This window comes from Aspergillus homomorphus, assembly GCF_003184865.1.
Source record: "Aspergillus homomorphus CBS 101889 unplaced genomic scaffold BO97scaffold_40, whole genome shotgun sequence".
NCBI lineage: Eukaryota > Fungi > Ascomycota > Eurotiomycetes > Eurotiales > Aspergillaceae > Aspergillus > Aspergillus homomorphus.
The window spans coordinates 102,560-128,657 of record NW_020291926.1 but is presented as its reverse complement, the minus strand read 5'-3'; the positions used below and the strand labels follow the sequence as shown (position 1 = coordinate 128,657).

Genomic DNA, 26,098 nt, shown 5'->3' with positions numbered 1-26,098 from the left:
GGGAGGGGGTGCAAACACAGCAAACAGCGCGGGCCAAAGTCACAGCTGGCCAGAACTTCCTCCGTCGGTGTCGTGAGTTGTTTTGATCGATCCGTCCGTTTCTCCCTCCGAATCAAGTCGACCTTGAGATTGAGGGTCCTTTATTCCTGGTCATTTTCTTCTTGTACCCTTCTTCACAATGCGCTTCGCAGCTCTTGTCATAGGCCTATTGGCCACCTTCATTTCCTCGGTGGCCGCCACGGCGCTGACCTACCGACTCGAAGCCAACGAGAAGGCCTGTTTCAATAGCTATGTCGACCAAAAGAACGTCAAGGTTGCTTTCTACTTCGCGGTACGTCTCCTCTTTCTGGGCGAAATCATATGATTCTCGCTAGCCAGGAAGTTGCACAGCTGATCACGTTCATTTCTACAGGTGCAATCCGGCGGTTCCTTCGACGTGGATTACTCCGTGATCGCGCCCGGCGACAAGGTGATTCTGGACGGCACCAAGGAACGCCAGGGCGACTTTGTGTTCACGGCGCAGAGCATCGGCGAGTACCGGTTCTGTTTCAACAATGAGATGTCGACGTTTGCGGAGAAGATGGTGGATTTCGAGATTGCGGTACGTATTTTGACCCTCTCCTGTCTGTGTTGCGGTGGAGGTGGAATCATCGAACTAATCACAATCCCAATGGCGGTGTGATGGTGGTAGATCGAAAACGAAGAACGCGCCCAGCTCCCCTCCCGGCAAGGCGCCAGCCCCGAGCAGGCGTCGGCGCTGGAGGAATCCATCTTCAAGCTCTCCGCCCAGCTGTCGACCATCTCGCGCAACCAGAAGTACTTCCGCACGCGCGAGAACCGGAACTTCAGCACCGTCCGCAGCACCGAGCGCCGGATCTTTAACTTCAGTGTTATCGAGGGGTTGATGATGGTTTCCATGGCCGCGTTGCAGGTGTTTGTTGTGCGGTTCTTTTTTCAGGGGGCCAGGAAGGGTGAGTTTTCTTTTTTTCTTTCTTTTCTTGCGATAATTTGTGGGGGGGGGGGAGGGCGGTTGATTTTCGGTTTTGAGGGGTGGTTTGCTAACTGACTTTGATAATATGTATAGGTTATGTTTGATTGTGATGATCATGTCGATGCATATATTCGTTATTTTAAATCTTTCTTCTTTCTTTGTTGTGCTGTGGAGAAAAGAATTTAAATTTATATTCAATATTGTACTTTTTCTTTTCTAATTTTTTTTCATGGTCTATGGGGTTTTACGTCTAGATTGTGGTGTCCGCGCTTAGGTTCGGTCCCTGTTCTTGTTCGTTCGCAGTTGAGATCGACGATTTCATATTACTATGATTATTTGAGGTGCGAGCAACTGACTTTGGATCTGTGTTGCGGTCTGGGTGCGGTGGATAACGGCTATGGGCATTGGTAAGTGTGTTCCTGGTCTTTTCTGGTCATGTGCTACGTATATGAAAGAATGGACGATAAGTCTATACATCTTACCCAGCTAGCCCAGGAACTAGAGATCAAGAGTGATAATGTGGGTTACGCTACCTATGGGAACCTGCTTCTCGAGACCGGGAAAGAGGAGGGGAAGGGGAAGGGGCGAAAAGGCTGGCCACGGTGTGGTTGGTGTATGCCATGTGGGACTGCTGGACCACTCACTCCTGCTGCTGTCGGAGTTGAGATCCTGTTTTCTCTTTTTGTGGAGGGGGTCTGCCTGGCTGGGTCTGTCTGTCCGTCCGTCTGTCTGTCCGTCCGTCTGTCTGTCCGTCCGTCTGTCTGTCCGTCCGTCTGTCTGTCTGTCATGTTGGAGGAGAACAGGGAAGATGGACTGATGGAGGGGGGTTTTTTGCCATTTGCCATCCATCCGCGTTTGTCGTCATCGTTTGAAGGTTCGGGGTTCGGGATTTGGTTTGCATAGGGATTCTTCTAGCGGAGGATGGATTGTCATTCGTGGGAGCATCTGGGTCCAAAATTGGTGATGGGAACGATTATCGTGGACGAGCTGGAATAGTGGACTGGAGGATGGGGGTTGTTGTATAGTATGGTATGGTATGGTGAGGATGTGGAGGCGGAGGATTGAACTTGGGAAGGAGTTTCTTGCATGTTGAGGTAGGTTCTGTGATACTTGGATGTTGGCTTTGGTTTGTCAATCCAGGAAGAGTCTTGGTCCTCCGTTGGGGTTGACGTTGTGGATAGGCTCGGTGGAGGTGATCGATCTATAGCTATGGTGAGGAGAGGAAGGCTGTCAACTTGCTTGCGGGTGAGGATGCCGTCAGGATTTGGATTCGCCATCTTCATTGATGATCAAAGTACTTCCTTCTATCCACAAGTCCTCACGACAGTACACGAAGCATTATTCGCCATCAGTGCACAAACCCGGATGTCGCGTCAGACATGACATGCTCCGTGATAGCGAGATATCGTATAGTATAGCCTGGAACCTGTGAGAGGGCAAAGACGAAAGCGAACAAACCTGTTCCACTGTTTCAACAAATATTCCAACAGGGAATGGTCGCTCATTCGTCAAGCATATAGTGGGTTAGTCGGTTTAGAAATGAAGAATGGATGGACCATGAGGGAGGAATGACGGGTTAACCTAGTGACAGGGGAACTGGAAACCACTCTCACTAGGTGAGGAGAACCAAAACCTGTTTCATCATATCCTCATGAATGATTCAGGGCTTGGGCAGATTCGTGCTTACTAGTCTGTCTGTATTCAATACAATATGTGTTGCAGAATATCTTTGGAGGGATGGTTAACTGTGGTGTGAGGAGATGGCAGCGTCCGAGCCATTGTGACTGGACGACGGGATCTATGTGATGATGATGACGATGATGATGTTATTCGCCATCTCCGTCATATGCAGCCAGCGCCTGCAGTGCGGGATATGGATGGTTAGTGGTAGGTACTGTACCATCGTAGCTGTGACGCCAATGGCATTATATCCCATTGCGTCGTGAAGAAACTTGTGCAGCTTTTTCGCCATCCTTCGGTGACTATGAGTATGGTTGTTTCATATTATAGTACATGTATGGTATGCATGATATTAAGATGGCGAATTAGTGGGCTAAGTTCCCTGGATGTTTAAGGAGTCATTGGTCTCGACCCTCGCAGTAGATATCAATCAGTCTCATACGAAGGGATCGGCAGTCCGGAGACACTCGTAGATACTTGTTAGATGAACGCTTAACGTGGCGTCATGGGGGCTACTACTGGTTGGCCGAAGGCATAGAGTGAGCCTCAAGAATTAAGGTAGAGCGGAGGCTTGTTATCCACGTTGCGCAAGTCGCATCATTGGCGGGGGGCGGTTCCACGATGCGGTTATGACGTTTGAAAAAGGATTGGTGGTTGGTTTGCATTGGGTTTTAATACCCCAGATGACGGTGAGTGAAGTAGCGAGGAACGCGCTCGGTCGCTGGGCTGAGCTTGAGTCGAGAGTCGGGATGGTGCTGTTACTGCTGCTGCTGCTGCTGCTGATGATGATGATCTGGACCTGGTCCGGGATGGGAGGCGAGGAAAGTGATATCATCTTGACTGTTGTTCCTGGCCCTGCCAGCCTCGCGAGACTTTTGCCCTTTCTCCATTGCTGACTCTTCTTTATTCTTTGATAGCCCGAGAGAGGGTAATGCTGGGTATGGGGTGAAAATGTCACTGTTCATTATTTTGGTTATTTTGTTTCTGTTTGGGTTTGAAGCAGGGTTGTTGGTAGTTGGGGGGATGGGTGTAGCAGAGACAGTAGAGAGGGTTTCCCGTTTGCGCTGACTTCATAGGGCAATGGCTTTCTCTCTCTCTCCCTCTGGCCACTTCCATGCAGTGCAACCGTTGACGGTTCTAGAACATGCCAATCGCTTAGTCTAGTTTTTATTTGATTTTCCTTCTTTTCTTCCCTTTTCTTTCTTACTTAGTGATCGTCAGTAGCTCCATTTTGTGTTCACCCTACTATAGTAGAAAGTGTCAATGCACAGACTACTACCACACTACTCATATCTGTTAAAGCCGGTGGCTGTCTCACTTATGGCACGATGTAAAGTGAATTGCGGGTGACCTGTAACAGGGCAAGGATCGATCCACAGTAGGAACCATTGTCGAAGAAGTCCTCGGGCTACGGTTGCCATTGAATTCAGCAAGATACATTAAGGTATTGAGCGACATCCACAGTAAACCGACCACATCTGAGAAGCCAGTTGGCCTCTTCTGGAAGTCTTTGAGGTCGTGGAGTTGGGGCCATTGGGAAGATCAATCCACCCACTGCACCTCGGTTGCTGGACGGTGTAGACGAGAGTGGAGGCGTGGATCGGCAGCGTGTGGACAATCAAGCGGATATCTCATGCGCTGTAGGTCTCTTAGTGGCAGTTAACTGCCATTGTTGGTGGTAGACTGGAGGAGAAGCGTGGAGTGGTGTTGTGCTGTAGTGCTGTGCTGTCAATTGAGCATCTGATCTGATATACAGTACATCCATACTCGGTATCAGCCATTGTTGTCGTCAATAGCGGCCGACTAGCAACACGCCCGGAAAAGTAGTTCCATGCAAGTCCCCAGCTTTTTCGTCAGTGTGTTTACACTTTGCACCCTGGGATTTGTTCTCCCCTTATCCTCTGACCTCACTCTCGAGCCTTCGATCTCCGTTCTTCGTATCTACTCTCCTCTCTCGCCCTTTCCCCTCATCTAGAATTGTATTATGTCGTGTTGTGTTCCTCCAGCAACTCAGCCACTCCATCCATGACTCGGTGGCACAGGGCGTGACGTCACAGTACCGGCCTGAGGCAGCCATCGCGGCATGATTCCGAACCACAACGAATCTTCAAAACTTTCCTACACTTCCCAACGTGAAGGCATCCACGGGCCTTCGATGGAGCCTATCTGGTCCTCGGGAACGAATCACACTCCGTCGCACTGTGAGATCTTTCGCTCATGAGTTCAGAGTCCATCATCCATCCACTTATTGCTTCGGATTGATGATCGCTCCCCAAATTGGATTATCCCCAAGCAACACACACACCCACCGCCCCTTCCCCCCGATCGGAGGGCCATTTTGCCTGCAGCATGACCGACAACGCCTTAGCCCAATTGAGGGATGGCTTAATAGTTGAGAAGTTTGGGAGGATCTCATTCTCCTCCATCCTTCCCCCTCACCCCCGCTGCACAAACTAGAACTAGTGATTTCTGATCGCCCCCATTTTCTGTGCTAGCTTCGGCTATGATACGACACATCGTGTCCCAAGTTCTTCGTTGTTCCGCTGCCTACGCCAGCCCGCTGTCAAAATAGTATTTCCTCTCTACCCAAACAGCTCAGCTGGACGCTCATGTCGCGGATGTCCTGCCACCCCTTCCCGTCTGGTGCAGCGTCGATCTGCAGGGACGGTGCACTGCAGCGAAGACACCCCCCTCCAAAAAGCTAATTGTCGATCCCAGAACGCCATGTATCGCAGATAAACCAGTAGCATTCCACCGGTGACCTCATTCTGCTCCCAGGGATAGTGGACCGTGGTCCATCCGGGGGAAACGCCGACCCTCGAGCCAGTGGAGTACGGTTATTTCCGATCATCCCCTCTGATGTATGACCGGACGCCCCCCTAGTCGCCGCCGCCGCCGCAGCCCGTACCGATGGATTAAGGGACTTTGCCGGGGTCCGACTGTCGATTTGCAGAATTGGTCCCTAAGTGCAATGCCAGGCGCAGCCTCTCATTGGTGGCCGTGATGTCATTGGTCTCCTCCAGGTCGAAAGCGTAACCTCATCCGTGGGCATGGGCCTGTGGGTATTCCGTTTTGATGTGGACCATTAATGCAGACGACAGTTTGGAACCTACTGTCACAGCGTGCACCACTTGCTTTGCATGCATATTGACCACCGTCATTATTGTTATTGTGATCTCATATCGGCTCCGACGAGCTGATGGGATGTCTATTTAGGAGCTTCCCCGACGCCATATATCATCCCCTTTTCCATAGCATCTCTCTAGCCTATAATTGTCTTCAGCCTGTTCCACGTTCCATCTTCTATTGAGACGGACTAGTCCTACTCTGGGCATTCACGAATCTTCTTTTGTCTTTTTCTTTGCATCTTTCCCTGAAGTTAAAACCTGTTTCATCTTTCCCACTACCGGTCTCTGCCACAGGTGAGCCTCACAATATCCGGTTCTACCATCTGTAATATGCCCTTTCTGTATGTCTAGTTCCTTGAGTGGCTGCCGACCCCTTCGACATCGAGGACCGCTGTCGATGTTGATGGGGACTATGGCCCGCGGCTCTACATGAGATGCAAGTGATACCATGAGGAATGCAGCTAATGCGTGGATGATAGACAAGACACGATGGCTACCTCTATGCACGAAGAACAGCTCCGTTCGATGCCTCCCACTGCAGGCGAGGGCTGCCGTCCTCCCGGCGAGCACCACATCGTGTCCAGCAGCCGAGCCTCCGATCCTCATTCCTCCGTGGAGGACTACAACCGCGTCATGCTGGAATACACCCAACGCCGGATGGCAAACTTTGCCGAGTTCGAAGACCACAATGGCTCGTTCGCGAGCCGTAGCAGCCGCAGCAGTCAAACCAGCGGCAACAGCGGTTCCTCGACCAGTGGCGTGCTGGCCCGTCAGGCGGCTGGGCCGACTGCTGCTTCGGCGGGGACTCCTGATAGCTCCTAGGGAGGGCGCCGCAGGGCCGGCGCGGACTCGTTCTAGGTCTAACCCTTGGGACGCAGTCGAGGCTGAGCCTTGACTGGAGTTCGTTCCTGGGGAGCAACAACGGACCACACGAGTTTTCAACGTTATACGGAATGGAGTTCATGTTGGTGTGCTTCGGGAGGATCCGTGGCTGGGGATGTGTGTGACGCGATCGGGCCCTCCCAGGCGTTTTAATTGATGGATTAGCGAGAACGCCTTTTCTTAGAAGCGAAGCGAAGCGTTGCGCAGATAGAAGGGCGACATCACGAGCTCGAGGCTTGATAACTCTCTCCCGTGATTTTTTGTGCTTTTGTTTTTGATACCTCGAATCGAATGGATTTGTTTTCAAGTTACCATACGGATATTTTCTTAACAGCAGACTTCTTACTGTGCAGTCATGATTCGCGCTGCAGGGGGGGGGGTTGCTGCTGAACCGAGGTTTAGTTGGTTCTGCATTACTGGATAGATGCACTTTAGTGTTTTGTCCGTGTGCATTGTCGTCCCGACATTTATCACTCGTTTGATATACAATGATCCTGCATGGCAGTATCGAATTTATGTTCCTGGCCTGTGGTTAGATTGTAATCTTTGGCGTATCTAGGACTGGTTCCTCTTGTGGTTGTGATTAACTCGGAATTAGCCCTTGCATCGACCACTTTGGTATCATCAACACCAACATCAACAACACTAACAAAACCCAGAAATGCACCGCACACTTAATAGAGTAAACAACCAAGCAACGCTATCCACCCCTCTCCAACCGACCGACCTTCCAGATCCAATAGATGTGCAACATTCCGCATCATCTCACATTCCAAAACAAACCCCGTCCGGGAAAAGGACCACCACCAACAAACAACAAGGGAGGAATTCAGCCAGCCCTAGCTAGATCAAGGAAAGTGTCTCACAATCAGTAGCATAAGTTAAACCGCCACAATTCCTCATCCCCCTTCGTAAAGCAAGAAACAATAATAACAGCAACAGCGCCAACCAGCACACGCGTCGACCAACTCGATTCAATCCTTCGACCTTTTTTTTGCGTGTAGTTCTGACCCTATCCGCTCTTTTACATTCGATTCTTCTTCTCTGGTTCCACCACACCACCACCACCACCACCATTACTATCATTATTAGTTGATAATTGAGGTAGAGATTGAGGAAAGGAAAGATGAAACTCCTATCAACGCTCTTCCTACTCACGCCCCTGGCCCTGGGTATTCCATTCACGCCATACCCTGCGCAACCGCAGGATGAGCCGACGCTGCAACCGCAGGGGCATAGCCAGGGCCAGAATCAGGATAAGGGGACTGGAACCGCGATGGGGGTGAGGCCCCAGGGCCAGAACCAGAACCATACGCTCCCTTCGCCAGTTATCAGGCCTCAGTCTCCTAAGGAACCGCTCTTGGAGCAGGAGCAGGAGCAGGAGCAGGAGCAGGAGCAGGAGCAGGAGGATGGGGATGGGGATGGGGATGGGGATGAGGCGCAAAGCAGCAGCAGCACCACCACCACCACCACAACAACGAACAAGCAGAATCACCACGCGCTTACGACTCGGGTGCACACTACGGATAGTAGCAGTGCTACCAGTGCTATCGCCAGCGATACCAGTGTTACCAGTGCGATCGCCAGTGCGATCGCCAGCGCTACCACGAGCACCACAAGTACCACGACAACAACAACAACAACAACAACGACGACAGAGACAGTAACATTCGTCAAAATCATCCCGCAAACCAGCACCACCACTAGCAGCAGCAGGACCAGCAGCAGCAGGACCACTAGCACAACCAGCAACAACAAGACCAAAAACACTCCCCAATCCCAATCCCAACCCCAGCCCCAACCCGCACCCCTCACCCTCCACGACCCCGAACCCGAACCCGAACCAGAAACCTCTACAGAAGAGCCCTCAGCCCTAGCAAACGCGATCTCCCTCCTGCCCAACCCCAACGCAGGTCAAAACCCGGATAACAGCCAAACGTGCCCGACAAGCCGACCCTCCAAGCAATGCTGCCAGAGCATCGAAAACCTAGCGGACCAGGTGATCCAGCCGCTGGGCCAGCTTCTACCGTGGTTGTCCGGGGTGGATATTTCGAGTATCATTGCTTTGGAATGTAAAGTCCCCCCTTCCCTCTGGGGGTAAATCGTTGGGGAGTCGGGGAGATGCTATGCTACCAGACTATCGTTACGGTATTGGACACGCTTGAACCGGATAAGCTAACACAGATTGTGTGAACAGGTACCGGAATGGACGACGCGGACCCGAACGCGGGGTGCTTTGATGCGGTGATGTGTTGCGAGGGGACGCCTGGGGTATGTATTCTTCTATTATTCCATTGTGGTTTACTGAGGGGTTGCTAATGCTGGTTGTGTAGCGGACATCGAAGCAGCAGACGCTCAAGGGGGCGTGTTCTAACTGGGACCAGGCTATGAGTGATAAGGCTAAGGATGAGGCTGCTACTGCTGCTGCTGCTGCTGATGCTGATGCTGCTGCGCAGCGGGAGGCGCAGGTGCAGGCGCAGGTGCAGACTAGCTCTTCTGCTGTTGCTGCGGGGGCGAGTGCGAGTGCGAGTGCCGTGGCGAAGAGGCAGCTGCCGTCGCTGGGGAAGTTGCTGGGTGGGGATGGGGAGGTGGGCGGGGTGCTGGGGCACAAGGGGAGTCTTTTGGGGATTGGGGGTGGGCAGCCTTGATATCTTGTGGAACGGGGTGAAAGATGGGGTCTAGGGGTGTCTTTATTACTATAGTATAGTATGTGTGTGTATGGGTGGTGTGGTTTATTTGTGTTAGATGCTTTAATTAAAGTTTGTTTATCTATATCAAGATTGAGGTGGCCAGGAAGCTGAAGGAAAGGGGGGTCCGGGGGTTCTCCCCCGGATATCTTTATATTCTAGTATTATATGTGTGTGTAGGTGGGTGGTTTGGTTATATTGGATATTTCGAATTGAAGTTTTGTTTATCTTATACTAAGGTTAAGTTGGGCCAGGAAGCTGAAAGAAAGGGGGTCCTGGGGGTTCTCCCCCGGATACGCTTATTCTGGGTATAGTATATAGGGTGGGTGGGTGGATTAGTTTAGTTGTGTTAGATATTTGGACTTGAAGTCATGTTAATCTGATGCTAAGATTGAGTTGGGCCAGGAAGCTGAAAGAAAAGGGGGGTCCGGGGGTTCTCCCCCGGGACGCTTATTTTCTAGTATTATATGTGTATTATGTGTATGGGGTGGGTTGGTCTAGTTGTATATTTTGAATCGAAGTCATATTTATTCTGTTTATTCTGCGAGGACTATCTGCCGCGCGGGTACTGGTTCCAGCCGCGACCGTGGGACGCATGCGGCGGTGGGAAGTGGTACGAACCCGGGGGCATCTGCTGGGCATACTGCGCGGCCTGCTGGTACTGCACGCCCGGGGCCGGTGCGCCTGGGGCCGACACGCCAGCTTGGTAGGGGGGTGGAAAGTGGGAGGTCTGCTGGGGCGGGGCGAAGGACATGGGCGGCGGGGGCGGGGGCCATGGGCCCTGGTAGTTCGGCGGAGGAGGGGGAGGAGCATGGGGCAGACCGGGGGGGAAGCCGGACTGGTATGGAGGTGGTGGTGGTGGAGGATAGCCCATTGATGGAGGCGGGGGCGCTGGTGGAAGGGTATGCGGTGCCGGCGGAAGACCTGACGAAGGGGGAGGCGGAGGCGGCGGAGGAGCATTGCCGTACGGGTTCGACTGGCGATAGTCGTGGTACGCGGCCGGCGGCTGCGGAGAATACGACCTGGACCGGTCCTTTGGCTTGGACGACTGCCACGAGCCTCCTCCGCGCGGCGGCGATCTCGACCTCGTGCGCGACCTCGAATCGTAGCGTCGTCTGCGCGGCGACCGACTCTCGCTCCTCCACCGTCCGCCCGCTTCACTCCCACTCTCGCTGTACCGACGCCTCTGCGAGCCCCGACTGCTGCGACTCCTACTGCGACTCCGGCTGCTGCTCCTCGCCCCCTTCATGGCGCGTTTCTTCATCTGCTGACAGAAGCCCCTCGACCACCCGTAATACGTCTCGCCCTTGATAATCTCGCCACTGAGCCCCTCGCGGATCACGACCTGGCCCAACTCATCCAGATCCACGACCTCATCCTCGGCATGCTCCACCCCTTCAGAAGCGCCATAGATGCCCTCCACCTCGCCCAGAAACCGTTTCAGCGCGTCCACCAGCTTTCCATCCGCGGGGCCCGCCAGGAACTGCAATGGCTTGATGGCGTCGCCGCGCAACGGCACCGTCTCATCCGGGATAATGTGCGGGATGAGATTGCCGGCCGGCAGGTCGTAGTACGGGGTGGCGGGGTCGCCGTGCGTCGCGGGCATTACGAAGGGGACATTCTTCTGCTGGTGGCCGGACAGCTCGCGGGCGGCGACCGCGATACTCTCCTCGACGATCAACGAGGTCTTGACGGGGCCGGACAGCGCCGCGTTGGTGACGACCTCGCGGAGCTTGTGCACGTAATCCGCCGCGTAGTAGCCATGCTCGCCCCAAATGTCCAGCAGCTCGTCCAGGCGGCGGTGGTGTTTCGGGTGGCGGTCGCGGTCGTAGCTGGCGGCGTAGCCCAGCAGCTCGACGACGTAGGGCTGCAGGGAGCCGGTGACCGTCGAGAAGGAGGCGGTCGTGGGCAGGTGGTATTTCGTGTGGTGGAAGATGTCGTTCAGCAGATATAGGATGTGGAGGCGTTTGCGCTTGCCGGAGGTCTTGTTGGGTGGTTGGTCGGGTTTATTGGTGTTGGACAAGGCTGGAGGAGCGACAGGGCCATCTTCAAAGGATGCGGACAACGCGACCAGGTACTTGGCCCACACGCCTACGCGGTTGGACGAGGACACCACTTGGTGGTCGATGAGCCAGGTCTTGCAGGTCTAGATGTGCGATCGGAGCCCAACAAACTTTAGTATGAGACTTGGGGGGTCAGGGAGGGCGAGAGGCGCGACGGCGGCTCAAACCTGGATGTTTGCCGGGGTGCATTGCGACAACGCCCGGTCGAGTGAGGTGTGGAATGCGGTGATCTCGTCGCGGGGTACGGAGGTCGGGTCTGGCCGCAGTAGACCCGCAGAGAATGAGGCCTTTGCGATGGCGAGTTGATGTGATGCCATCGCGTTCGACGGGGAGGGTTGAGGAGTAATGTTTGTAGTTGGAGGAAGTGGGAGAGCGGCCGGCGGTCGTCTTCGGCGGTTGCGGGAGCTTGAGGCTGCTACACGTGATCCCGTTCGCCCTACCTAGGCAGTATTAGAGAACAGCTGAGCGAATGAGAACTCTATAGATACTGAACTATTTGTAATTCGGTGGTAGAAAACTAAATCACATCCCATATAAACTATGCCCACTCATACTATATATAACATGAATCATCTATGAAGCCAAAATTGTACATACATGCCACAAAGTGGCGCAGAAGCGAAGCTATTATCATCACATAAACAGAAGCCATACCATCACGTAATCGCTACTCTCTGGGTCAGTTGCTTAGTGTCTGCGGCGGCCGTGGCCTCCGACGATGGTCCGGCGGGACTTGTGGGAAGGCGAGGCTGTGATCGTGGCAGCATGAGTGGCAATGTGAGTGGAGGTCTTGTGAGCGATTAGAGTGGAAGTGGCGTGGGCAGCGGCACTGCTGGGGTGCGCCTTGGAAGTGGCCGAGCTCGCATGGTGGGAAGAAGAGCCGGTCTCCTTGGAGCTAGTCTCCTTCGTCGAGGTGGTCTTGCTCGTGGTCGTGGTGGTCGTGGTGGAGGTAATCTTGTCGAAGCCAAAGCATTTCTCGGACAGCGTGGTGGCGATGGACTGGAGATAGAATTAGTACACATACTCTCACAATCACCCGGCAAACTTACCGCAATGTTCCAAGTGCTGATGGGGTTGGCCTCGTCGCTCGCACTGGCGAGGTCCGCAACAAGGTTGACACCCGCGGAAGGAGTCACCTCGACAGCGTAGTGGTATTCAGAGCTATCCTTCGAGCAAACACCCTTGTTGGCTAGGACATAATTAGCACCCAGAAAGAATGGTCTTCAACAAGAGATTACTCACAAGCCTCAAGACCTAGGTCGGCTCCAACGTAGGGCTGAAGGTAAACACCAGCTTCCCAACCGTGGTCTACATCGCGTTAGCATCGTTTCATCCTCCTGAAAGAATCAACATACTGAAGACTTCGAGCTCAAGCTCGACAGACACCTTGCCATAGATCTCGACGTTGGCCTCAAGCTTGGCGTCGAGAGTGAAGTCCTTTGTGGTGACCGAAGGCGACCATCCGCTCTGATCGAAGCTGATCTCGTTCTTTGCATCTTGGTCGAGGTTAAGCACCGCCTTTGCAGAGTCCTTGATATCCATCTCGACACCCATGCCAATAGTAGCTTCTCCATCGATAGGGCCGATTGACCACCCAAGGGCAACCTTGACCATGGGACCGATAGTAATTATTTTCGGGATGTTGATTCCCTCAACTGGGATAGTGACCAGATTGAGTTCGTCAGCCACTGACTTGGTCAAGTTCCCACTCAACTTGACCTTAGGCTCGATATAGGCGGAAACACCTTTAGGCGAGAGTGTGGCGCTACCCTTCAAGCTGTGGGTGAATAAGTTGAGCAGGCCGCTGGCAAAATTCCCGTATTCAAAGACCAGGTCAAATTCTCCCGCAGTTTTGCACGTGGAGCATCCGGCACTCAGCGAAGCGCCCTCCTTATCGAAGAGAGGCTTGTCGCTGAAGGAGAAGTCCTTTTCAATGTCGATGGTCTTATCAGATGAACCCCTCTTTCTCATGCTAACGCCTCGCTTGGCAATGGCGATCTGCGAGTCGGTCTCAGGTTTGGCAATCTTCACAGCATAGTTGCGCACGGAATCCTGCCACTCGGTCACGTTGCCGGTGAATCTGGCAGTGTTGATGTTGTCACGGAAGCTGGCTCCAGTCATGATGAAGGGCTGTCTGATGGTATTCCAGCCACATTGACCGGCACCCGCCACCAGCATGACATAATGAGCATCTTCCTCGTTGAGCCAGTTCCAGGCATTTTTGGCATAAGTGTATGAAGCCGAGTCTTGGAATGCAACGGTCACGCTAGCAGTGGTGCCGTTGGTGCAAGTAACGTTCTGAATCATGCTTTTGAACGCCTCCATGGCGAGAATAGTCTCGTAGTCCTCAATCATGGCGACTGTGAAGTTTCCGAGGATATCGGTTTCACTTCCTAAAGCGTTCGCGTTAGCCACAGGGATGCATCATTAGAGATTACAATAGCTTACCACCACCCCAGAAGAATGAGTGCTGGTTCTGGAGATCCAAGGCAGAAGACGATGTAGTGGAACCAGACACCGCGATTTTCATCTCGGTGTTGGTAGTCGTCGTCTCGTAGGAGTCGATCTCCTGGAGATCCATAGACAGAGCGCGTTGATACAAAGCGTAGGCCACGAGGCCAGACGCCAGACCGTTTTGGAAAAGTCTGACCATTTTGACTGACAGCCAGGTCAATAGTCGGAATGAATGAATGAGTGGATTGGGATAATCCCGAGAGAGTGTCTATCACTATAGTGATGAAAAAGAATGACTATCCCGTGGGACAAAAAAGAGTGACTGAGAGTGTAAGTGATGTTTTGCGTGGATTCTTTGATCTCGCAGACTATCTCCGGTCTTATAAACCAGGCCATACTGTTGGCCCCCAAGCTGATCGGTTCAGGATGTCTTGGTGGTCTCATGTCAGATCGGCTCACCTAACTCCTTCCATTAGGTGATCCTCTATCCGCAAAGAGTGTTCTAGAGCCAGACCTCGAACTGCAACGCTTGAGGGGCGCAGTCGCGGGGATGTAGCGGGCGATTACTCTCGTTCCTGGTCAATTTGGGGGCGGATGTATAGAGCGTCACGGAGACCCATAATATCAGCCGCTGCCCACATCACTTCGCACGCACAGGCCCCAGTGCGTAGATTTTGTGTCCTCGTGTTACTTTAATATGAGATACAAAGCTGCTTTCTGACTTGTGCGTCTGACTTGTGCGAGGCCATAAAGAGTTCGTGTGCCTTTCTTGGCGTCATAAGTGCTCCTGCCCCGAGGGCTGACTGTCCAGCTAAAAGGACAAGACTATTTCCACAACAGGTAGAATTGTTTCGAAGACCTCGGCGGCCTATTGAGCAAAGGAGACCAAGTATACCAACACAGGTCAAGCATTCTGATGCATGGGATAGGCTCAGAAATTGCTTGGCTCGGATCCATGTAGCCCCCACTAGCAGTTTGCTTCTTTGGACGACACCACACTGCCCAAATCACTTCCAGTCGGGCTTGAGATTTACCCCGGGCGGTTGATATGAAAGTGATAGGGCAATGGTTGTGATGCTCTGCGAATTGACATGATGAGTACAACCGCGGCGGGCCGAAGAGCGAGTTGGACAGGGTATCCCACGGTCTCGACAAACATGATTGTGTCTTGGCTGGGCGATGTCCCTGTCATGCGAGAGCAAGGTGACGTGAGGCTGAGTGATCAGCTCACGGGCCGATGGGTCTTCTGCTTATTTTCAGAGGACGGGTTGATCGTGCAACGAATGGAACCGTTTTCGCCAGTGTCCGGATATTAACATGGTTGCTCTTCTCTCTAATCTGTTGCTACTTTTGCATAGTGAGACATGCCATGTCGAAGACCTAGAAGTGATTAGACCTGCTCTCAGTAGAGAAAAATTGCTGGACACTAACTCTCATCCCCAAGATTAGGAGGTGGCCCCCACGCGGAAATGGTACCTTTAGGCCAGCGTGGCTCAGGATGAACCAGTGTTTGAGCTTCTGGGGTCCAAACCGGGGGAGATGGAGTTGGGTCAGCATCTTAGTCCAGGTCTCCACCGGTCAGATAGGTTAGTGAAAGGGGCACTGCAGGTACGCAGCAATAGTGGGAATTGTTGTTGTAGGCGAAGTCCGCCGTGGCCCGTCAGGGTCCATTGTGCCTAGCCCGACCGCCCGACCTTTTACTCCAGGCTTATACACCTTAAACATCTCGCAGGCATGCGCGCTGCTCAAATCCAATATCGTATTGACATTGGGGTCGGTATTATACATCGGAGCATGACTCAAGCTGAACTGAATTCGCACCGGCCGACCTTAGGGAAGATCGAAAGGCCATATCGATCGGAGCGTCTCCTCGTCCGTTACCGGCTCATCATCATCAACCTCCTCATTCAACAATACAGCCTCTAGCATTCCATCAAAGAGCTCTCGATGCCTCAACTGCGTCGCCTCCCATTCCTCTACAGGCACCCAGCCCCCCGAATCCGAATCCAGCAAACCTGACAGATCACGTTTAAGATCCTGCGCCGCAACAAAGAGCCTATACTCCTTCTCATGCTTAGCTAGTTCTTCTGGTGTAGGTAGTGGGAATGGGCATTGGCCGGCAAAGCCTAACTTCTCCCAGTTTTGCGCGGTCTCAATCAGCTCACGGCGTAGGGCTACCGCCCCGTCTTTCCATGTCCTGTAGCTGTACCGGAACGGGCGGAAAAGGCTCTCATCCATTAATCTCGGACCGGAGAGTGCAGGTGCTAACAATTGGGAGAATGACTCGAATGCTTTGCGGTACAGCCCATTACTAGACCCGGCTGATAAAACAAAATCCGGCATTTCGTCTGAATACCAGAATGCTGGTTCGATGCTAGTAGCCTGCCAATCAATGATACCGGTGATGAGTGTAGGATCATCTTCTGAAACGAAAATGTTCCGCTTGTGCAAATCCGGGTGAAATAACAACGGCGACGCAGATCGTTGAATGTCTGGGTTTGTGCACATGCGTTTCACCACGCCGAGTGCGCTTTCTAGAAGGCTTCTGTGCTCTTCGACAGAACCATGATAGAAAGGCTTTCTGTTCTCATCGGTTGCGGAATGAGGAAGTCTTGCCACACCAGCATCAATCAGACCCTTGCAAAAGTCATCAAGAGTGCTCCCTGGCTACAGTTCAGTACCTATCTTCTCGCATCCTCAAGAGCAGAAGAATTCTTACAGGGCCCGCGATTCTGCCCTCTGCCATAATAAGACGGAGGATCCCCGAGTTTGTAGTCCGAATATCGAGTACCACAATGCGGCCCGAGACAAAACGTAGCGTCTAAAGGCTGCATGCGCTCTGCGCCCACCCAACTATTATTGAGATATAGACTCCCATAACCCGGGAACTTGAGATCAGTAGCGTCTTTGATATGGTGAACAATAGCTCCTATGCACCGGACTCGCTGGTCGCCAGCCATATCCTGCCATTTTGTCTGCAATGAATCACCGGGGGCATGCTCCATCAGGATGTATTCACTCCCAATGGCGTTATCCGCAGCCCTGGCATCATCGCTCCAGTCAAGGATTGTTGGTATAGGGATACGTGTGTTTGCTTGCACTAAAGGTTTCGATGGTCATTCTACAGCTCTTTACACGCCATCGAGGGAAACTCACGATAGCGGATTGTGGCGACTTCGGAATTGGTGGTTAACCGTGCCGGGCCGGCAAGGGGGAACGGTAGCCTGGCCACTACCTTGGTTGAATCGCTCAGAGTGAAGATGAAGACCCGATTGAAACCGCCCTCGATCTATTGGCATGCGGCGATAGAATCGGCTGTGGGATTTTGCTGAAGGACTCGTCGGCAGAGGGCATTGAAGTCAAAGGCGATGTACCGGGAAGCTCGCTCAGAATGGACTCGTCGAAGCCATCGCCCACTGGTATAGGAGCAAGGGTCGATCCCGAATGCTCTGTGGGTGTAAAAGCGGTGGTGTTTAGATCGAGGCGGACGGGCAGTCGTACATAGTCCACATCTAGGGGTAAAAGAACGCAAAGATAGTGCTAGAGGTTTAATGATCCTAGTATTAGCTGTAAAGCAGGGTGGTGAGAGTCTGTGTATCATCTTACACAGAAACGACTTGGAATTGATGCGAGGCTAGTTATTGACTTTCGTGTTCAGGTACGCGCGGTGTAACGAGGTAAGCCTCGGCGGCAACCTGCAGCCTGGAGGAGAATGTATATTTCCGCCTGAGGCCCGCCAGCCAGCCGGCCGGGTCTCAGCCACACTCCTTTCGTAGGGTGATACAATTTGAGAACTTCACTACAGCATGTCATGTCGAAGGGCGTTAGCATCGGGGTACTACAGATCGATGAGGATTGGTTATGCCCTTTAGCCCTGTCTTTACTAAACTACACAAGGCAGAGAGATGACTGTCCTACATCCGAGTATTATATTCGGCAGTCTGTCAAGCGCAACTTCAAACCGTTAGAACATGTGGCGGGAATTGAGGCATCGTCTCATTCTACTGCCTACCCAAATCCAAGAGTGCATTGCCAGAGTCTTGCGCATCATTAGACCTCCGAATGACTTAGTGAAGGGTCGTGCAATTACAATGTCAGTCAATTGGCTAGCGGCATAGAAAGGGAGAGAGCATGGCTGGGCCGATGGTTGGGGAAGATGCCCCCAAGCCTCTCATGGCGACTAACCTTTTTCTGGCCTCTGTCAACCTGTTCCTGGCCACGACAAGCTGCTTGTACCCTTCATTGACAGAAACATTGCCAACGTGTTACCCCTGAACGCCTGCAGGCTTTCTATGAGCAGGCATAAATTGGCGCTGTCAATCCAGGCCAACCACCACTGTTGGTATACCCTCCTGATCCAGCCACGCGAGGCATATGTCCTAGGTGATTTACCTCAAAAGACCTGTGTAAACCAGGAGCCACTTGTTGCACTAGATCCAATTCGCCCTCGCCCCGCATCAACTCTCCAAGTCGATCGTTCTCCGGACCCTCAACGCCTTGCGGAACTCAGATTCAGACCTGCGAAACATCCTCAAGAGCGGGGAGCACACCATCTCCTCCTGCTCAGTTCTCCACAGCTTATCATTCTTTGCTTTCAGAGCCGCCGATGGATCCAACGCCTGACTCAACTGCTCTATCACCAACAAGACGATTAAAGCCATTGATCTCTCCCAGGGTTTGGCGACTTCGATGACCCAGCTTTGAAGCCGTAAGAAGGATTCCCTCGAGACTCTTATGCTTTCATGCTGACGTCTTGTAGAGGATAAATAATCATTAGCAAGCAGCCATTTCAACGAGAGAAAGCTCAGGAGAAGCCGATCCACATTTTCAAGCTCCACAGCGCGCAACAAATATGATGGTGAGAGTTCCTCAGTAGGCAGACTGCCAGATCCGCGTGGCTTTCCCACTCTATCAATTAGCTCTACTTTCTGCAGTAGAGCAATCTCGTTCTCGAACTCGCTCCCGAATTTTCGGATTGCATCTTCGTCGGTCAAAAACCGAAGGTCTCCTTGAAGAACAAGCTCTCTGAGCGAGCACATGGCGAACAATCTCGTAGATTTTCTCTGCAAGAGTAAGTGTACCACTTCCTGGTGTCCGTATCTAGTCGCTATAGCGAGTGGTGTTCGACCACGGCCGTCCTTTGCATCACTGTCTGCACCCTGCTTGATCAATAGCTTCATTACCGATAAGTGCCCGTTGCGAGCAGCCAGTCAGATAGGCGTAGCCTGCAACCGAGCTTTGCCATTGATTTCTGACGCTTTCGTTCTGAGAAGAATTTCCACGATCGTCGAATGCCCCTTCTCAGCAGCATAATGTAGTGGTGTATACCCTTAAATATCGGTCAGGCTGACATCGCAGAACTTCAGCAAATCCTCCACGATTGAAGAGAAACCGAGTTTCGACGCAAGATGTAAAGCTGGAAGACTTTCCCCGATTAGCGGCAGATTGCATATCTTCATAAGGTCATGTTCATTCGTGTAACAATAGATAAAAGAGGGTTATGTTGTTCCTTGACAACCCATCCAAAGAGTCCGTGTATAAATGAATGCCGAGAGCGGCCACCAGAGACCCAGGGATGGATGTTCCACGCTTCGTTGAAGCATGTTGCAAACTGTGTGAAATCTCCCCACACTGGAGAGTCTGGCCTTATGTCTCTTGTCTGCAGACCCCAGTTTGACACGGCGTAGTTGAGGAACCTATATTGTGCGCCTGGGGGCCCTCTGCGTACTGGGCGAATTGGTAGGTTGACAGAAACCTTTTGGTTCCGTGGCGCACGAAAGAGAGATACCAAAGAAGACTTCAAGGCGTCACCAGCAAGCAAAGCTGGCATAAGTACCGCTGATCCTGAAGATGTACGATCATGTTCTTGCTTGACAATCTGTAAGCTGAAATCCGAGAAAGAGAGATAAGCAACGCAGAATTCTCCACAACCAAGGTTTCCTTGCGCCTCATTATCCGGATACCGGAGATCGCGATCGTCCCGATTACTCAGAAAAAATTGCTTGACTGACGAGTGTGCAAAGCGAACACATCTATCAGTAGGGTCCAGGACCACGAGATTAGCACAGCAGCCGAGAACAAATTCCTCTTGAGGTACCTTTGCATGATCCCAAAGAGTATCATAAATGTTAAAGGCTACAGCTTCCTTCAGTTCTTCGACATGAAGTGGTCTAGTAGCAAAGCTGACCCATCCTAAAACCTTCGAGGCCTTGATATCAGAAGTAATTCTCCTTGTGCACAGCTTGTACGTTTCTTCTAGGTCTTTCGGCAGCTGACATAGAGCGGAGCGAACCTCTGCATCTGTAAAGCATGTCGACCACAATATTTCGATGATGGGATAAACCCATAAGAACCAACTCGAGTCAGTCAACGTACATCGAAATCGGCTATATTGCTGACCTACATCCCTGAGGCCTCGGCCAGAAGTACGCGCTTGATTCCATCCAGTAGAGAACGATCACTGGTAAGCTTTCTAAGCATAGACTTGTCATCAATGCTAGCTTTGATGTAAAATTCGATATCATGCGTGACGTTGTCGAAAGTGGTAATATGCAGGGCCCAAGGCATGAAGGTGACCACGTTCACGTATCCTGGTACTTGGTCCCTACTCAGCAACAAGATCTTAGCTCCATGGGGTGGTGTGGCAGAATTGAAGGTTTCTCGAATCAGCAGCAATATCTTTTGGCATTCTTCTTGTTCGCGTGCGTCAAGTCCATCGATCACGTAGATTGTGTTCGGAACATATGGAAACAATTGCCTGAAGATCTCGCCAAGGTCGTCAAAGTCTGGCACTGTTCGGTCTCTTCCAAAATAGCGCTCCAGGTCGCGAGTAACATTTCGGGGGAAGACCGGAGACGACTTGAGCAAAAGTTGAGCCAATTGCCTTCTCAGACTGGAAAGAATATATGAAGCCTGCAATGATCTATGATGCTCATTCTCGCAGTAGAAAAATACCGTGGGAAAGTGACCATGGATATCATCGACTGCACGATACTTGACAGCCTCGACGCCGGAGGCCGCAATTATTGTTTTCCCTGAACCAATCTTTCCCGAGCACCACGAGCTGGACTGTTCAGTTCCTGTGAGCCATGATTTGAATGTTGTATGGTTCAAAAACCACTCATTTGTTCCCGAGAGTCACTTATGAGCCAGTCTCCGGTGGACCTTGTTATATTCGTAGTCAGAGACCCGCTGAAGAAGCCTTCCAATGTCTAGGTGGTGGCCGTTCTTGCTTATTTCACCTGGAATCGATTCCGGCTCAGTTGGAATCCTGAGGCCATATTGCAACAGCTCCAAAGCCACGCTAGGTGGCGGTATGTCGACCACTTGCTTTGGGTGGATCATGGACAGAAGCTCTTTGGTATAAGCAGCCGCCGTTGCAGCCGTATACCCCTGCCACTGCTTACTCTTATGAGAGTCAGCATAGTCACAGATCCCTCGGATTACCAAGCAAGGAAAAGTATCCATCAAACCAGCTGATTCCATTTCGAAGCAGAGAATCCCAAGCTCTTCCGCCAGTCGATCTCTTATACGAGCATTCTTCATCACCTGATTAGCAGAAGCAATAAGGCCATAATGAATCATGGGTTCATTGCAGCCTCGCTCAGGGCGATTATCTGTCTCGTGAAATCACAGTTTGCGCAGGTACTATCCAAGTCGCTATGGTCGTAATCGGACTCAAACAACACATCCTGGTCCGCACCACGGTAGGTGAGTTTCTCATTCATTTTTGGGGTACTTGCACACCATATCAGATAGTATGGTGGGGATATTGCTTGGCCTCATCAAATGCTCTGCCTGCAATCTGGAGATCGCCGTCAAAAGCACCGACGGTGGTTTGTTAAGCATGCCGACCCTTTCAGCACGGTTGTTGTTCAAAGTCTTTCTATAGTCATACTGCACGATCCCACCATAATCCCTCGTTGGCTTGCTGACTACCACATCGCCAAGCCGGATGTCGAATTGTGATGGAACTCCACCACCAATACCGACCATCAAGCCGAATCGTATGGACCTGAATGTAAACTAAACGTGACTAGCGATGGTCGCAGCTGATGTTGTAACATACACACCGACAGGAAGGCATACAATAACGATGTTATGGCTGTGTATACTGCCGAAGATATAGGTGTTGTTATCACTCATGTCAGTGGGCAGGTCAGGATGTCTCTCGTCAAGCATTGCAGTCGCGGCCGCCATTTCCAAGGGAAGTGCAGAAATCCATGCGATCGTGTAGTCATAGTGACTGTACGTTCTGTTGAATGTCGTCATCTCAGTACTTTGAGCCAAAGAGGGCTTTTCCTCGGAGGTCGATTGTCATGTGTCAACGTGGAATGTTGTTGCTGAGGCTTTCCTGACTATACTACCGGGGTCACTATATCGGCGTCTTCACAGGTTGAGAGAATCGCCTCCTTGGCAACCGTCCAAGAAAGTGCATACCTGCCTTGGAAATGTATATGAGGGATCACCAGAGGGCTTGAAGCTGCATCGTTGGGTAGGGATTGAAGTTGTTAATGTGTGTGAGACTGAGGTTGAGGGGAGCTGATGAGCCCGCCCGAATAGGAAGGATTCATGCCTGAGGTATCTACTATAGGAACATGCTGCATGCACACAACGCGGGGAAAGCTTGCATTGAGTCTTGAGGTACCACAGGCACATTATCTTGGAACTCATTTACCGATCAGCGCCTAGACTGTGCCAATCCAGTCCGCCACTTGCTCAGGGTGTCATGTTCTCTTTCTGAACTGTCTTAAATATCCTTGACCGAGCAATTAACCAAAAATGCTCTGCACAGGAGTTACTGGTATTGGTCACATGGCACGAGCGGTCTTTTGAGAAGTTCGATGCTGTCGTCATCCAGAGGTGCTGTGCAGCAATTGACTTCCTCATTGAATTCCCCCTTCGGTTGACAAATTCCGACGTGACTCGAGCTTGGAATCCACGAGTCATTGCTCATTCTCCTTTTTGAGGAGTCATTGAATAGGCAGGACATTAGGCCGCCATCTAAACTTTGTCCCTGCGCCATGATGTGCGTATGTGTATCCAATTGAACCGTCAAAAGGGACACCGCCTGGGCCGGATAGCCATCTCCCGCCATCAGACAAACAGTGACCAGACCCCAAATTGCCACGGGCCGGGAGGATGCAGTGCAGTTCAAGTGCCCAACCGCACCAACTAACTACCGCGATCACCGCCTCCCCCCCGTTGTGCCTGGCCGGATCTCGAATCGCCGGGCCCCGCATTTGGAGTCTGACTCTGTTTCTATTCTCTCCTCCTCTCCTCTCTTCGAGTCTTCGGCCGTGACTCGTTGATCATCTGCCCCTCTTTGTTAATGGCTGATGGCGTGAGCATGGCAATTCGCATTCCTCACTGCTGCACCTGCACCTTGGTTCGAGGGGGCGCTGAGGGGTCAACGACAACAGCATGGCAACAAGGTCCTCGCCCCTTATCCACTGATGGCTGTAGGAAACTAGGAATAGACCGTTGCACTGGTGTACCTTTTTAGGTATCTGAATCCTTTAATCTGGCACAGGCTGGCCAGAAACACCAAGACCAATGATGCTACAGGAAATTGGCGGTTACGCAGCTGCTCAGATGAATTCTGACATGCAGGAGTGGTGGTGGCTTGAAATAGTAAGAATGAAGAGTGCACCTCAGATGACTTTCCAGAGTCCCAACTGCCTATGCTGCAAGCCGATCGTGTTTCGGCTGCTGCAGGAGCCATGGAGCCATGACGATTGAGGACCGTTTTTCCGCGTGCGCGCTATTTCTTTTTCCCTCGCTGAGCCTAAGGTTCGTAACTTCGCAGGTCGTCGAGTGGGCCTCTTGACCCTCTGGACCCTCCCCGCAACTCCTCTCGAAACATGGTCCGTTCGGCTCAAATGTAGGCTCATGATCTGATCTCGGGATTGCAGAGTGACTCCTCCCACTTACATGTATAAATACCTCATGATTCCCACCTGCAGGGTATCGAATTCCAGTTAGACTTGATTGTTTCTCCTCTATAATCGCATTGAAGCTGCTGCACCTCATCTACAACACATTGCGCTCTGCCAGCAACCTGCTACCTGCTGGACTCACCCATACATACAGACATACACCCCTCAGACTCGCCATCCTTCGCAACACCCCTCCTACACCTTAAATATTAATTCCGTGCGCCTCAGCTCCCACCACAATGATTGCCATTCAAATCGCCCGCCCGACCATCCGGCATTTCTCTGTGCACCGTCCTCGACCAGACACTCGCACCTCCCGCTTCATCACCAGCTCGTGTCTCTTCTCGGCGGTGGTTCTCCCCTTTGTGCCTCCAGCACTGGAAAGTTCTCGGGAAAAGAGCAAAGGCTACCCCAACCACAACAAGTGAGATTTCCAACACTTCAATGCTTCCGACATGTTTTCCTCTTTACAACCTCGACTAACGGATGTATCATCCTTCTATCAGGCCACACCCCCCACTCTGCTCGCATGCTCGCTAGACCGGATATATCCGTTCGGATTTAATTTTAAGCCTACTACAAGTGGGGCCATACTTGCAGCGCGTACATCACCCAACTACGAGAACCGCTCATGTTATCACGCCATCCCTCGATTTTTTTTTTCCCTCCTATCGCATCATTAATTTCCTTGCTCTTTTCGGGCGTACCGGTGCCGGCATATACCTTTTCAACTCTGTCTCAAACGACATTTTCGAGGGAGTCGCATTATGAGAAACCCCCCATATTCATTTTCAGGGGGCAATTGGGAGTTGTCTGGCGTCTCGCTTACGAACTTTTAATATTCCTTTTGTGCTGGCGTGCTTCCTGTGGCTTTAGGGGTCTCACGATGACAATGCAGATCGTGTCTAGCGGGGCTTGCTTTGCCTGATTGAGGGGACAATTCTGGACAGGTTCCAGGACCATGCTCGCTCGCGGGACGATGTTTCTTTCGTCTTTCCTGCGGTCTTTCTTTTAAAATCACTACTTCAACTCCATCACTCGGTGGAATGTTTAGCGCTAAGCTAGGTAGTGAATAATGATGATTACGACGATGACATAGCTTCCTACCGGCAATATAATCTTGGTGTTCTTATCAATCGACGTTCTGCTGCGAGGAACGTCAGGCTCGATTCAGTAAGAGTGGAGTTATATCGATCAACGCGACACTTCTTTTCTTATCCCCCGGATTCTGCGCGAGATCCAAGGTAGAGGGCAGAGGGAGTTAAGCTTCTTACCAGCCAATCCCTCCCCACGAGCCAAGACATGCATACACATACACGCACCAAACAATCACCACCCTAGAGGGGCACCAACATACGTAGGAATTATGGTACACAAAAAGATGTCACACTTTTCTGCCCCCTCGGCTTTGACTCTTAGATCCCCGCCGCCCTCTCTACTTCCTAACTTTCTCCATCACCCTCCACACCCAAGCATTACCCAACGACCTCAAAGACGATTCCCCTTGGGAGGTCTAAACGGCTGCGCGGCCTCATATTTCCCCTTCTCCACTACGCGATCGGCCTCGGTCTCAGGCTCGTGGCGCGTCGCGGCGGGATCGTGACTGGCCTCGGCGCTGGGCGAGGCGACGTCGTCGGCGGCGTTCTGAGACCGGGCCAGTTGGGCGGCGCGCTTCATGCTCGGGTCGTCGGAGGGAACGGGCACTGAGTTGCTTTGTAGTGCCGCGGCGGACTGGCGCCGATGTTCCGCTTCCATGGCAGCCAGCTGTGCTTTGCGTTTCATCTCGGTCTCGAAGCGGGATTGTCGGTCGGCGTTGATGGATTTCTTAGCGAAGTAGTAGGCTCCGCCGCCGGCTGGGGTTCAAACGTTCGGTCGGGTCAGTTTTGCGGGGACGGTTTATGATAGGTGAGGTGTGGGAGCTGCTTACCGACGCAGAGAGTTCCCCATCCGATCCTGTTTGAAGCGGAAGTTTTGGGTTGTGTTAGTGAAGGCGCATCTTCAGGGAATGAATTGTGATTGTGATTGTGCTTGGTGTGATGTGTGGCTGCGGGCTTGCCGCATGGAGGTAGGTTTGTTTGATTGCGCCTTACCAGGTCGATTTGATCTAGATGGTAAGCAGAGTGAGGTCAGCGATGCTTGGAATTGAGATGGCGAGGTGTAGATTAGTGCATACTGTGTTCATTTTGTGTATAGTGACCTCTTCTTCACGCTGTGTCAATTGAAGGGAAATTGAAGATGAAAGACGACGGGGAAAGCGAGAACTACGTCAATTCCA

At 52.0% G+C, this 26,098-nt stretch overlaps 11 protein-coding genes across 11 annotated transcripts; 5 read left to right on the top strand and 6 right to left on the bottom strand.

The window, feature by feature from the left end:
- Positions 1-178: 178 nt before the first annotated feature.
- Positions 179-1,095, top strand: BO97DRAFT_417067 (emp24/gp25L/p24 family protein; the record flags this gene model as incomplete). The annotated part of the gene is made up of 4 exons (XM_025696456.1): positions 179-331; positions 413-601; positions 692-971; positions 1,085-1,095. The coding sequence occupies 4 exons, from the start codon at positions 179-181 to the stop codon at positions 1,093-1,095; spliced, it is 633 nt and encodes a 210-aa protein (XP_025548332.1).
- A 4,680-nt stretch (positions 1,096-5,775) lies between these two features.
- BO97DRAFT_186148 (uncharacterized protein) lies at positions 5,776-6,863 on the top strand. Its single transcript, XM_025690427.1, has 2 exons — positions 5,776-6,140; positions 6,279-6,863. The coding sequence occupies exons 1-2, from the start codon at positions 6,130-6,132 to the stop codon at positions 6,619-6,621; spliced, it is 354 nt and encodes a 117-aa protein (XP_025548331.1). The 5' UTR covers positions 5,776-6,129; the 3' UTR covers positions 6,622-6,863.
- A 944-nt stretch (positions 6,864-7,807) lies between these two features.
- On the top strand, positions 7,808-9,329 carry BO97DRAFT_427654 (uncharacterized protein; the record flags this gene model as incomplete). Its single annotated transcript, XM_025697218.1, has 3 exons — positions 7,808-8,753; positions 8,879-8,952; positions 9,015-9,329. The coding sequence occupies 3 exons, from the start codon at positions 7,808-7,810 to the stop codon at positions 9,327-9,329; spliced, it is 1,335 nt and encodes a 444-aa protein (XP_025548330.1).
- A 571-nt stretch (positions 9,330-9,900) lies between these two features.
- On the bottom strand, positions 9,901-11,766 carry BO97DRAFT_407892 (RNA polymerase II-binding domain-containing protein). Its single transcript, XM_025695730.1, has 2 exons — positions 11,599-11,766; positions 9,901-11,514 (listed from the first exon to the last, which is right to left on the bottom strand). Exons 1-2 carry the CDS (start codon positions 11,746-11,748, stop codon positions 9,919-9,921), a joined length of 1,746 nt encoding a protein of 581 aa, XP_025548329.1. The 5' UTR covers positions 11,749-11,766; the 3' UTR covers positions 9,901-9,918.
- A 352-nt stretch (positions 11,767-12,118) lies between these two features.
- Positions 12,119-14,084, bottom strand: BO97DRAFT_445657 (uncharacterized protein; the record flags this gene model as incomplete). Its single annotated transcript, XM_025698572.1, has 5 exons — positions 12,119-12,430; positions 12,481-12,620; positions 12,674-12,739; positions 12,787-13,824; positions 13,880-14,084. The coding sequence occupies 5 exons, from the start codon at positions 14,082-14,084 to the stop codon at positions 12,119-12,121; spliced, it is 1,761 nt and encodes a 586-aa protein (XP_025548328.1).
- Positions 14,085-15,715: 1,631 nt separating this feature from the next.
- BO97DRAFT_472599 (aminoglycoside phosphotransferase family protein) lies at positions 15,716-17,698 on the bottom strand (the record flags this gene model as incomplete). The annotated part of the gene is made up of 6 exons (XM_025700149.1): positions 15,716-16,377; positions 16,450-16,548; positions 16,605-16,985; positions 17,042-17,174; positions 17,223-17,397; positions 17,670-17,698. 6 exons carry the CDS (start codon positions 17,696-17,698, stop codon positions 15,716-15,718), a joined length of 1,479 nt encoding a protein of 492 aa, XP_025548327.1.
- A 1,504-nt stretch (positions 17,699-19,202) lies between these two features.
- On the bottom strand, positions 19,203-20,207 carry BO97DRAFT_185648 (uncharacterized protein). The gene is made up of 2 exons (XM_025690425.1): positions 19,983-20,207; positions 19,203-19,917 (listed from the first exon to the last, which is right to left on the bottom strand). The coding sequence occupies exons 1-2, from the start codon at positions 20,006-20,008 to the stop codon at positions 19,341-19,343; spliced, it is 603 nt and encodes a 200-aa protein (XP_025548326.1). The 5' UTR covers positions 20,009-20,207; the 3' UTR covers positions 19,203-19,340.
- A 700-nt stretch (positions 20,208-20,907) lies between these two features.
- Positions 20,908-22,156, bottom strand: BO97DRAFT_437066 (purine and uridine phosphorylase; the record flags this gene model as incomplete). Its single annotated transcript, XM_025697824.1, has 5 exons — positions 20,908-20,964; positions 21,212-21,483; positions 21,519-21,576; positions 21,632-21,858; positions 21,922-22,156. The coding sequence occupies 5 exons, from the start codon at positions 22,154-22,156 to the stop codon at positions 20,908-20,910; spliced, it is 849 nt and encodes a 282-aa protein (XP_025548325.1).
- A 1,896-nt stretch (positions 22,157-24,052) lies between these two features.
- Positions 24,053-25,031, top strand: BO97DRAFT_185788 (uncharacterized protein). The gene is made up of 2 exons (XM_025690426.1): positions 24,053-24,247; positions 24,330-25,031. The coding sequence occupies exon 2, from the start codon at positions 24,455-24,457 to the stop codon at positions 24,749-24,751; it is 297 nt and encodes a 98-aa protein (XP_025548323.1). The 5' UTR covers positions 24,053-24,247; positions 24,330-24,454; the 3' UTR covers positions 24,752-25,031.
- Positions 24,063-24,363, top strand: BO97DRAFT_352412 (uncharacterized protein; the record flags this gene model as incomplete). Its single annotated transcript, XM_025692023.1, has 2 exons — positions 24,063-24,247; positions 24,330-24,363. The coding sequence occupies 2 exons, from the start codon at positions 24,063-24,065 to the stop codon at positions 24,361-24,363; spliced, it is 219 nt and encodes a 72-aa protein (XP_025548324.1).
- A 280-nt stretch (positions 25,032-25,311) lies between the features above and the next one.
- BO97DRAFT_352349 (uncharacterized protein) lies at positions 25,312-25,784 on the bottom strand (the record flags this gene model as incomplete). The annotated part of the gene is made up of 2 exons (XM_025692021.1): positions 25,312-25,676; positions 25,751-25,784. Coding segments are annotated over 2 exons (399 nt in total), but the record flags the coding sequence as incomplete, so codon positions are not given.
- Between the last annotated feature and the right edge of the window lie 314 nt (positions 25,785-26,098).

Excerpts from the sequence above, each read along its gene's own strand:
- BO97DRAFT_185788 (XM_025690426.1), top strand. The coding sequence starts at position 24,455 with ATGTTATCACGCCATCCCTCGATTTTTTTTTTCCCTCCTATCGCATCA.
- BO97DRAFT_185648 (XM_025690425.1), bottom strand. The coding sequence starts at position 20,008 with ATGATACTCTTTGGGATCATGCAAAG. Across the intron at positions 19,918-19,982 it reads CTCTTTGGGATCATGCAAAG|ATGTGTTCGCTTTGCACACT; the intron begins GTACCTCAAGAG and ends CCCTACTGATAG.
- BO97DRAFT_407892 (XM_025695730.1), bottom strand. The coding sequence starts at position 11,748 with ATGGCATCACATCAACTCGCCATCGCAAAGGCCTCATTCTCTGCGGGT. Across the intron at positions 11,515-11,598 it reads GCACCCCGGCAAACATCCAG|ACCTGCAAGACCTGGCTCAT; the intron begins GTTTGAGCCGCC and ends TCGCACATCTAG.